The sequence below is a fragment of the Panthera tigris genome, chromosome F3 (assembly GCF_018350195.1).
Source record: "Panthera tigris isolate Pti1 chromosome F3, P.tigris_Pti1_mat1.1, whole genome shotgun sequence".
In the NCBI taxonomy this organism is placed as follows: domain Eukaryota; kingdom Metazoa; phylum Chordata; class Mammalia; order Carnivora; family Felidae; genus Panthera; species Panthera tigris.
The window spans coordinates 65,805,082-65,817,269 of record NC_056678.1 but is presented as its reverse complement, the minus strand read 5'-3'; the positions used below and the strand labels follow the sequence as shown (position 1 = coordinate 65,817,269).

The following is a 12,188-nucleotide window of genomic DNA, read 5'->3' as shown; positions in this document are numbered from 1 at the left end:
GGCTCACCATTCATATTCCTAGACTGTGGGGCATGGAGGGATGAAGAAGAAAGTTGAACCACAGAAATCTTAAGAACAAGATCCCTCAAAGGACTTTACCTCCCCTCTGCCACCTCCAGAGTAAAGGGCTCCCAGCAAATACATTAAGAGGCCAGAGTTTGGATCCCTTTCTAGCTACCATTGTCAGCAGCTTCCTTCAGAGTATCTGCACTTATAATCAGACTCTAATTATACAGCCCCATTTTTTGGCCTCCATAATCCATTGTGTAACCCGGTTATCTTGCTTAATGGAAACTATACAGGTTTTGGAAACTTCAGTATTCCTCATCCAAGGTTTATCTTATTATTTACCTATATTCCTTGTCATTTATACTGATAAAATATCGTAGTATACTGGACCAAGATTACATCATTTCAGTTATATATTTTGATTTGTAATTTCAGTTTATTTTCTTCCTCAACTTTCTGGATACCAAAGCATCAGCGCTTTCACCCTCGGCTCCCTCTCATTTCCTCATGGAGACTCGGGTCTGGCAGCATCCTCCAGGAGCAGGTAGGTCAGGGTTTCACCGGTCTCGGACTCGGGGGTGAATCTCAGTCAAGGCAAGGGGGTTTGAGTTAATATAAGAGCCACAGAAAACAAGGGGGCAAATCTATGTCTTTGCATTTCTATTCCCAGCTGTGGCCACTTTGTTGGTCCTTCCTTCCGCTTTCCTCCTCCACCAACCTGGAGTGTGTTCTTCTGGTTTACTGCTTTTTAGATGGCAAATATTTAACTTGTACTGAGAGATCTATGTGACAAAAATTTATTGAACATTTTCTGTATTGGAGGTATTGTTCTTAGAACGGGAGCTAAAACAGTAAGTGAAGCTAGGCAACTAATATTCTACTAGAGAAAATAGAGAAGGCCACTCATTGCCAACCAGCTCTGTATTGGAACACTGCATCATCACAGAAACGTGCTCCTGTTGTCACTTGTTAAACAAGTAAAAGACAAGCCCCCCAAATTCCTTCTCTTGACTCACTTATCCCAGAGCCGCTGGTCCATTTCCTCTCCTGTTCCTGCAACAACACCCCCCGCCCCCAAAGAGCTGCCTCCACTCTCATTCCTAATGGTTGGTTTTCTCTTAAACCTTTCCAGTCAGACCTTCACCACCTACCACTCCATCAGACCACCCCTCTTCACACACACGAGTTATCTCACATTTACCACATCCAGATCCCGTTCCTTAGCTTGCCCAGGCTATCCTCCAGCCCTGACAGAGGTCCCTGTCCTGCCCTTTGACACACTCGTCTCATTGGTTCTCAGGACTACATCTTCCTATCAGAGTGCCATCATTCAGCTTCTTCCTACTTGACTGGTCCCCCCTTACCTCCTTTGCTAGTTCTTTCTCCCTGACCTACCTTCCTAATTCACAGCGGTCAGTGTCGGTTCTCCTTTTCTCCTTTCTCTGTAAACTCACTCCTTGGTCGATGCCATCCAATGTCATGACTGAAAGCACCACAGATGTTTAGACAGCTTTCTAAATAGACTCCCCAGCCAACACGGTCTCCCCGACTAGGCCTCGCCTCTCCCACATGGACCGTCACAGTCTTGCAGCTCATGGACCCAAATTCTCACAGCTGTCATTGCTTCTGTATTTCTGCCAAATCCGGGAGCTGGTTTTCACGGGGTTCGAGCCATGACCCCGCTCACCTCCATCACTGTAATGGACTCCTAACAGATCCTACTTGTGTTGGTCCGTCTGTAGCCTGTCCTCAACACTGCAGCCACATCTGTCCTTTCCATTTCAAGTCAGGCCCTGCCTTCCCTGCTCAAACCTCTTCAGTGACCTGACAGCTTATAGTCTTTGTTGTAGCTTTCTCTTCCTCAAGCCATCTTCTGCCAAATCTCCCCTTGGGTAGCTTTTTCATTTGTTCCAAGCCTTGGTACAGATCTGCCCTCCCCAGCAGCCCTGCCTGAGCTGCCCTAAATAGAACTGGAGACTGCCTCCTTCCCCACGCCCAGGTCCTGTCCTAGCACCACCTTTCTGTACTCCCCATTTAATCCTTTCCACGGTACTTACGTGTCCTAACGATACAAAGGAGCTTACTTGTCATCTCAACTATTTGTGGTTTCTCTCCCCTATGACAACGCAAGCTCCACCAGGGCAGGGAGATTTTCTGTTTTGCTCCCTGATGAATCTCAGGTGCCTACAGTTGGGTCTGGACCACGATAATGAATGAATCAAGAAATATTTGTCACATGAAAAAGCAAATTGGGTAAGGTAGCTAACTGCTCATTTGCATATGCAGGAGGAGTCATGAATGAGCCCTGGGCTGGAAGTGGAGATCAGGACCACCTCACAGAAGACATCATTTGTTTTTAAGTTTATTTATTTATTGAGGTGGGGAGGGGAGAGAGAAACTTAAACAGGCTCCATGCTGATGCAGGGCTCAATCTCATCAACCATGAGATCACGACCTGAGCCAAAATTAAGAGTTGGATGCCCAAGCAACAGAGCCACCAAGGCACATCAGAAGACATCATTTTTATTTGAAGTCAAGGGTCAGAACTGCCAGGTGGAAAAAAACACAAGAAAGGTATTCTAGGCAGAAAGGAACACTTGCTCAAAGGCAAAGTGTTACAAACGCATCCAGTCTCCTCCTCTGTTCTCCAAGCTGCTTTTCACTTCTCCCTCTCATCCCATCCAAACCTACGTTATTTACCCTGCTTGCTCCTGGCTGCACCGTCTTCTAAACCCAGGCAACATGCCATCTTCTTGTGCCGAAACTTTCTCGTTCCAAAGATAGGATGTTTCTCTACTAAGATGTCAGAAGACCATTTCCGGGCAGGATCCTTCTGAGTGATCTTGCTTCAGCAAAGCCTTAATAACCATCTTAATATTAGAGATTTCCCCTTTGCCTTAGTTTTCTTTGCTTCAAATCCATACCTGCCCATTGTCCAATTCTGCCTTTACCTCCTTCAAATCTTAGGTGCAGATGTGCCTCCTATAAAACATTATCCCAACATTTCTATCCAACTCAGATCATATTTATTCTAGGCTTTTTACATTCCTTCCCCTCCAAGTATAAATATAAAGTTTCTGCTCCATCTCTGGCCTCCCAACCACACTCAAAATGAATTGTTTAGTGACCTTAGCTAAACTTCCAGATATATGGGGGCTGGCCTCAAGGTTGAATAATGGAAGGCAACGTCTTGCCCTTTCCTTCCTCAGAGGGTAAGGTTTCCACATGACTCCAAAGACTTAGTCTCAAGCTACAGAATAGTCCCCCTTATCCACGGTTTGTCTTTCCACAGTTTCAGTTACCTGTGGTCAACTGCCATCTGAAAGCAGACGGTCCTCCTTCTGACCTATCATCAGAAGGCCACTAGTAGACTAATGCTGTGTCACAACGCCTACGTCATTCACCTCCTCCATCTCATCACCTAGGCATTTTGTCATCTCACATCATCACAAGAAGGGTGAGTACAGTACGGTAAGATATTTTGAGAGAGAGAAAAGCCACATGCACATCACTGTTATTACCGTATATTGTCATAGTTGTTTTATTACTGTTGTTGGTAACTCTTATTGTTTGTTAAATACAAATTTAACTCTATTTGTAAATTAAACTTTATCATAGGTATGTATGTATTGGAAAAAACATAGCATATATAGGATTTAGGACTGTTTGTGGTTTCAGGCATCACTCGGGGTCTTGGAACGTATCCCCTAGAGATAAAGGACCTTGTTTCTCTGCTCGCTGATGTCCTGCTGACATTCACTCCCTGGATACTCCACCTGGGAAATCAAAGTCAGCATAACCAGGTCAAGCATTATTTCTCCCTGAAACTAGTTCCCCACACCTGCTTCAATCCCCAGGTCACAATTCACAGAGATTCTGGCTACTCATCTCTCTCCCTCACACCCCACCCAATATAGCAAAAAAACCAAAAAACAAACAAACAAAAAAAAACCTGGTGGTTTCCCCTTACGTTGTCTTTTTAAAATTATTATTTAATTTTCTTTTAATATTTCTAATTACTGTTTTAATTCAGTTTCCAAAACTGAGAGATATTGAGTCAGTGTTGGAAGAAACTTGAGGAAATACCAATTCTCTTTGGAGCTCCCATAATCTTGGGTTTCATAGGATCATGAAAAATATCTTTTTTTAATATGAAATTTATTGTAAAATTGGTTTCCATACAACACCCAGTGGTCATCCCAACGGGTGCCCTCCTCAGTGCCCATCACCCACTTTCCCTTCCCTCCCACCCGCCATCAACCCTCAGTTTATTCTCCATTTTTAAGAGTCTCTTATGCTTTGGCTCTCTGCCTCTCTAAATTTTTTTTTCCTTCCCCTCCCCCATGGTCTTCTGTTAAGTTTCTCAGGAGCCACATAAGAGTGAAAACATATGGTATCTGTCTTTCTCTGTCTGACTTATTTCACTTAGCATCACACTCTCCAGTTCCATCCATGTTGCTACAAAAGGCCAGATTTCATTCTTTCTCATTGCCAAGTAGTATTCCATTGTATATATCAACCCCAATTTCTTTATCCATTCATCAGTTGTCAGAAATTGTGGATCATGAAAAATATCTTAACTGTATCAGACATTCCCATGAATTCATAAAAATAAAAGATCTTTTAACACTACCACAAAAAAAGAATAATAAGGAGGCTGAAGTTTCTTGCCCCATAAGACAATTCTGTCTGTTGTCAAAGAACTTCAGTCTGTAAACTGAGTCCTTCCAGTGACCTGAAGTCTGAGATCCACCCATTATCCCTACTTCTGCTTACAGAAAATCCCTGTCATTCTGGTCCCGATTCGTGCTTTAGACACTGTTTTCACCATCATCATAGAAATTTCACCGTTTGCCAAATGGGTCCCTGTACTTCGTTTTAATCTTTTTGTTTGCAATGCATCCCCCAAGACACTTCTTCCCGAGTCAGTCTGTAGACATCTAACCATTTGGGGGTTCAAGTCCACCACTGTCTTTCCTTGAGCGTCTACAGTGAACACCAGTCTCCCCCACCAATCTCCCCTGCTGAATTCCCAGTAGTCCTTCCTCACTTTGCCTCCGACTATACCCTGTCAAGTGCTGCAGTGTTTTCCATTCATTATTTTATTCCGAAGCAACTTTCTGTGAGGATTTTGAAATTAAAGATGTCTCACTTTACGTCCCGCCTCCCGGAGGATTTGGCACAGCGACCGATGTCCCAGTTGTGGTAGGAAATGAAAGAATCGATGGCAGCCAGGATGATTTGTCCAGACCCTTATCTCACAACTAACTACTCGTCTCCTCCCTTCGGTCTCCTGATATTGGAATTAGATCTCTCATGAAACCTAACACGTGCATCTCATGTATGAATTAGCAGTTATCTTACGCGGGTCCTTTTCAAACATACTGTGTTCCTCTTACTCCAAAATGCTTTTAGAACAAATCTTTTTCATTCTATGCTCTAGTTCTCACCATTGCATTCTCCATAGTATCTAATTATTTAGGCATAGGGCCAAAGCGCTGGGTCAGGAGGGGATTCCATTTTAGATGATCTCATTCTGTGTCTTCATGGTGCAAGAGAGGAAACTGGGACCCAGACAAAGAACATGGCTTGCGCAGGATCATACTAGTTTTAAAAGATCCCTATTTGCTCATTCTGCACGCAGACTGTATGATAGCATTAGGAAGGCAGAATATCTGTGTATGTTTTATTTTAAATAGGTTTCATGTTCTGAATGATATGTCTGTGGACCCTAATTATCTGATACTTCTCCTTAGTTCTGAATTCCCTCAGTTTCTTCCCAGTGCCCCAACCAGAAAAGGACCTGGGGGCAAATGTGCCTGAGCGACAGCATCCTTACCCAGAGCCCAATGGTGGGGAGCACTCTGCACGTCTTGCCATGGGCAGTCCAGTCATGGCTCAGAGTCTGGAGCTGGGAGGAAGCTCTCTGCTCACTTCTTCCCCTCTCATTTATGGTCACATGGGGCACTCCTGGAGCTAGAAGGGAGTGAAGCACTTTGATGGGGCCCGTGGGAGTCTATCCCAGCATGAGGGACTCCTCTCTCGTGACTGTGTCCTTGATAGGTCCTCATAGAGACAGAAGCCCCTGGGCCTTCGGAGCAGCCCTCCTGGGGTTTTCAAAGTGCTCTCTCAGGGAACTGAGACACAGGAAGTTCACTAACCAGTGGTCCTTCATCACCTGTGAGTTCATCTCAGTAATAGGAACTACCCGCCCGGCTTGAGATAGAACATCTCTCAGGGAGATGATTTTCTTCGACACAATACAGTCATTGGGGTGGGGGTTTGGGCGGCAAACAGGGTCCTGCGAGAACCTCTTTCTCTTGTGGGACCTGCGAGAAAGCACATACCTTCCAATCATAACAGGGTCTTTCTAAAATGTGACTGGCTTCTTGGACCCTGAGTGAGGGCAGGGATGGGCTGAGGACACAACACTCGAAGCAGACCCTTGATCCTGCCCTTTGTTCCTACCTACAGTGGTCTTATCTTCGCTTGCACATGGGAGCCACCCCTCTACTCTCCTGTTATCTTGCCCGGAAAAGAGCCTTGCTTCGGAATTTTGGATTTAAATCTCAGTTGTTCTTCCGGCTATTTATGTGGCATTGGCTTCCCAACGGAGGGTTTGATTTCCTGTCTTTCATAGGGAGAGGCCACAACTTGCCTCATATGACACTCACTGAGATGACCATGAGCAAAAGACAGACAGTAACAAGTGGGGGTGAGGATATAAAAATTAGGACCCTCGGTACCGCTGTGAGAATGTAAAATGGCGCTGTCACCTCGGAAAGCAGTTGAACCGTTTCTCAAAAATTTAAACCTGCCGCCACCATATGACCCGGTCATTCCACTTCTAGGTATGTCTACCCAAGAGAACGGAAGTAGAACTCGTACACAGAGGCACTGTCCACAACAGTCAAAAAGTGGGAATGATCTAAATGTCCATCAAATGATGGATGGACAGATAGAATATGGTATACCCACACAATGGAAGATTATTTAGCATTAAATGTATGTTAGCATTTAACTTAAGTATTGATGTGGCTGGATTAAAATCAATGTTACAGCATGGATGAACTCTGAAAACATTACGCTAAGTGACAGAAGCTGGTTGAAATAAGAACACATATCCTATGATTCCATTGCTATGCAATGGCCAGAATAGGCAAATGCTTGGGGTAGGGGGCCGGGGGAGGATAGGGTGAGGCAAATATTCTACAATTAGATTGCTATGATTGTTGCACAAGTCTGAAAATACACTAAACATCACTGAGTTGCACAGTGTAATAGGTGAACTGTATGGCATGCAAGCTGTAGCACAATAAAGAAAATAAACGTTTTTAAAGAGGTGAAATAAAGACATTTTCAGGAAAAGAGTGAAAGAGATTACTGTCCGTAGACATGCATTGCACGAAATAGTAAAGAAAACTCTTCACGCAGAAGGAAAACAATACTAGATAGAAATTTCAAACCACACAAGGAAATGTAAGACCACAACAAAAAGCGTAAGGCAAATACCTAGCATCAAATTGCGGTGTATTCCATAGCAGCCGAGAAAGTAAAAGAACTTACAGCAAAATAAGACAGTAGAGGGGAATCTCGTAAACATGATGCTGAGTGAAAGAAAGCAGAAACAGAAGCCTGTAAGTTATCGGAACCGATTTCTATAAAATACCAGAACATGTAAAATCCACCTTCAGTGTTAGACGCCGGGTTAGATGTCCTGGGGCAGGAGAGGAGTTGTGTCGGATGTGAAGGAGCGTGGGGGAAATTTTGGAGATGTCTCCGAAGTTCTGTTCTGAATGTCCCTTACAGAAAAGTTTATTCACCTGTGGAAGTTCATGGAGTGGCACACTTATGTCCTGCACGGTTCTCTGTATGTAAATTTCAGTGCCTTTGAATATCGGTGGTCCCCCATCCAGCTTGCACGTTTTCATTTCTTTGCCAAGTTGTAGATTCCGTGTAATGCAAGGGTTGTGGTTCCACAAACAGTGGCTGCACGTGGGTCATAATTTACTCGAGTGTAGCAGAACAAAAACAAAATCAGAGTGGGTGTAAAACAAACTAGGAAACAGGCCAGAAGAAAGGAGAGTGTTCTCTTCTATCACTTCTGAATGCTTTGCTTTCTGTTTTCCATGGAAATTTTGGTTCTGCTATATTTAACGTAAGCATGGGGGGCTGGATGAGAAAGGAAGATGATGGCTTTCTCAGAAGTAGGAAGTAGGAAGGGATAGTGTGAAAGCTTCCTGCTCCCCATACATGTCTAAGGACCATATAGAGAAGTAATAGTTATAGAGAGAAAAATGGATACAGAAATAAGAAAGGTGAGGCATTAAAATATAGGCAAAGAAATACTAAAGCAGTCTCATCTATAAATGAGGATCATGATTTCTTCCCTCTTTGTTCCAAGGAGTTTTGAAAGTTACATATATGTGTGTTTATATGTTTGCATACTATATACACACACACACACACACACACACACACACACACAGAGTTTTTATAACTTCATATCCATATGCTATACATAAGAAAAATAGTTTCAATGTTCAATTAATCTGCATGGCTAAGAAAGGTCTTATATTTGAGGTAATTGTTTGAACACCTAGAAAATGTAATAAATGTATGAGGAATCTTAAAAGATTCTGGGAAATTTGTGACTCAGAAAAAAACTCTTATGTTTGTGATAAATTACTAGCCTTGGAATTCCAGGCCCCCCAAAGAACATCTAAGAAAGTAAAGGGTTAAATGGGGTCTTAGAACTGTATCATGTTAGCAGGGAACGTCACCTAACGCTGGCTTACTCGTCCACCACCGTTTGTGAATAAAGAAATAGAGATCCAGAAAAATCACTGAGAGCAGCACACAGTTAGTGGTTAATAAGGGTTAGTTGTCAGTTATTAGCCAAAAAGTGTTAAATGGCAAAGTGTTACATGGTTACGGACAAGTTGAGGCTGGTTGTGTAGGAAACACGGGTGAGTTCAACTGGTGTGGATCAAAGCATTCTAGGAAAGAGTGGGTTCCAGTAGTGATCAAAGTAGGGATCAAAATGTGTGAGTGATAGGAGTAGGTAAGATTAATTACATTTTTCATTCTTGGCATTTTTATCGATACTCAGCACGTTTAAACACTCGTTAAATTCTGGACATACAGTGAATAACAAAACTGACATGATTTCAGACCAAATGCAGTTTATGGACTTGTAGGAAAGAATGACATATAATATCTATATAATACCAATATCTATACCTATCTACCTACATATACATATATAAGTTGTAGAACACATTTTGAAGAAAGCAAACATAATTCAAAAGAGAAAAAAAAATGAGTAACATACATTAGGTGGGCGTTCAAGAAGTCCTCTAGAAGTTAATGTCACTTGAAAGTGACATTTGAACAGAAACTCACACAATGAGAAGGATTGAACCAAATGAAGGTCTGGTGGGAAATCGGTGCGAATTCTCGGATCCATTCAAGTCTTAATGCATTTGAAGAATTCAAAGAGTTCTGTCATAGGTACGAAATTGAAAGCCATAAGGACACCTCAAGCATCAAGTAAGATAGGACAAAAAAGACAGAAAGATGGAGTCAATGAAGAAGGAGAAAATCAAGAGATAATGATGCAATCAAAGCGAAGAGACCACTTTTTAAAAAAGAATTGGTCATGTATATCAAGAGTTCAAGAAAGATGAATATCATACGATTTCACTTATATATGGAATTTATGAGACAAAACAGATGAACATAGGGGAAGGGAAGCAAAAATAAGATAACAGAGAGGGAGACAAACCACAAGAGGCTCCTAAATACAGAGAACAAACCAAGGGTTGCTGGAGGGGCGTTGGGTGGTGGGATGGGTTAAATGGGCCGGCCCTTGTTGGGATGAGCACTGGGTGTTATATGTAAGTGATGAGTCACTAAATTCTATTCCTGAAATCATTATCACACTATATGCTAACTAATTTGGATTGAAATTTAAGATAAATCAATAAAAATATATAAGAGGAAAGACAAGACGAGTCTAACAGATAAGGCAGCATGGAAGTCATTAATGAGCTTGACACAATATTTTTTGAAAGCTCTGAGCCAAAGCCAGATGGCAGTGGGTTGCAAAACGTGTAGGGAGTGAAGACGAGGAGGTAGACTGTGTCATTAATCACGTTGAGAAGTTTAATTGGAAATGAGAGCTTAAGAAATAGATCTGTAGCTGGCTGGGAATGTATGCCCAGGGAAATATGTGTGCTTGTTTCTAAGAAGGAAGATTCTAAAGTATTCTTAAATGCTGAAAGCACTGATCAAGTGAAAAATGGAAAACATAAAGACGTAGGAAATAAAAGAAAAACGTACTTTGAGAAGGCAAGAGGAGATGGGATCCATAGCATGTGTGATAATGGGAAGATTATTCAAGGCCAGGACCAAGGTACATAGAACGTTTCTGAGGCCAACCCTAAAATGGAAGAAGGACCTTGGTAGAGAGTCAATGGTGAGCCCTTCCTGACTTCTGGCAGATGGTCCTCTTGATGGCCTTAATGAGTTCCTTGTTACGAAGACTGTAGATAATTGGGTTGACGAGTGGTGTTAGTACAGAGTAGACTACAGCAAGTGTCCGGTCAAGGGTCAGGGAATAGCTCTTCTTCAGGCGCACATACATGAAAATGATACTCCCAAAAAAGACGAGCACCACAGTGAGATGTGATGCACAGGTAGAGAAGGCCTTCTTTCTTCCTTCTGCTGTTTTTATCTTCAGTACAGCACTGATGATTCTTCCATAAGAAACCATAATAAAGAGGAAGGTGATAAGGATGATGACGGCATTGATAGCAAAGTCCACAAGGACATTAGTGGATGTGTCCTTGCAGGCCAGGCTCAGCAGAGGTGGGAAGTCACAGAAGATGTGTTGAATTTCATTATAGCCACAAAAGGGGAGCTGGGAGACCAGGATGACTTCAGAAATGGGACACAGGAAGCCACAAGTCCAACAACCAGCAGCCAACTTGCCACAGAGTGTCGGGGTCATAACTGCAGGGTAGTGGAGGGGTCGGCAGATGGCCAGGTATCGGTCATAGGCCATGGCTGTAAGAAGGTAGCATTCAGAGGCCCCTAGGGAGTGGAAGAAGTAGGTCTGAAGGAGGCATCCAGCAAAAGAAATGGTCTTCTTCTCACGGAGAAGATTGGCTAGCATGTTGGGGATGGTGGTGGCCGTATACCACAGTTCCAATAAGGAGAGTATACTGACAAAGTGGTACATGGGTGTGTGCAGGGCTGCGTTCAGTCGTATGGCCAAGAAGGTGAGCAAGTTGCCGCAGAAAGTGAACAGATATGCCAACAGCAACAGGGCAAAAAGCCAGCCCCTGACATGTCCCACTTTGGGGAAACCAAGGAACACGAACTCAGCCAGGCTCGAATGGTTTCTCCGTTCCATGGGAGGCTGGGGTGGGGAAGGGAAGGAGAAGAAACTGAGTGGAGGTGACCGCCAAGCCCAACTCAACACTTCATTTCTCTTTATTGTGTTTTTAAATTTATTTAAAGGCCGCATTTTATTACTCTTTTTTTCATTAAATTTTTTTTAATGTGTATTTCTTTTTGAGAGTGAGAGGGGAGGGGCAGTGAGAGAGGGAGACACAGAATCCCTCGTTTCTCAGACCAGGGTGACTGAGAGGCTTCTCAGAGGAGGAAGCTCCAGAACTTTCCAGGCACAGTAGCAGTTAGTTAGAGAAATGAAGAAAATAGACAGTTCAGACAAGAAGTACATGAGCAAATGCTGAGCAGGAGAGAGCCGGACTTAGGGAAATGCGTGTTCTCTTCTATAGCGAGGCAACGGGGGAGGTTCCCCCAGTGACCTGGGACTTACCCCCTTAGGAAGAATGCCAGCCAGATGCCTGGCATCATCAGATGCAGTTTTTAAAGCATCACTGATGTTTAACTCTTCTAACCTCAACCTCAGAGGCGAAGGTGTGAATTTGCCTTGTGGGTGTTTCTGGCGGAAAGAGGAGTGGGGTGTTTCACAAATCTGGTGAGACTGTGGACTCCAAAAGAACCGATCAGGTGGCAGGAAACATACATCCTGCATTTTCACAAAACTGATTGTATGACTAGAGGTTGGGGATACAGAGCTGGCTTGGTGAAATTTCATGCCAAAAAAGTGTGGCGCATTCTAATTGTTTTCAAGCACAGTGTGCAGC

The 12,188-nt window shown here is 43.2% G+C and overlaps 1 protein-coding gene across 1 annotated transcript; it reads right to left on the bottom strand.

The window, feature by feature from the left end:
• Positions 1 to 10,483: 10,483 nt before the first annotated feature.
• LOC102960441 (olfactory receptor 6N2) lies at positions 10,484 to 11,428 on the bottom strand. The gene has a single exon (XM_007084296.1). It carries the CDS (start codon positions 11,426 to 11,428, stop codon positions 10,484 to 10,486), a length of 945 nt encoding a protein of 314 aa, XP_007084358.1.
• Between the last annotated feature and the right edge of the window lie 760 nt (positions 11,429 to 12,188).

Excerpts from the sequence above, each read along its gene's own strand:
- LOC102960441 (XM_007084296.1), bottom strand. The coding sequence starts at position 11,428 with ATGGAACGGAGAAACCATTCGAGCCTGGCTGAGTTCGTGTTCCTTGGT.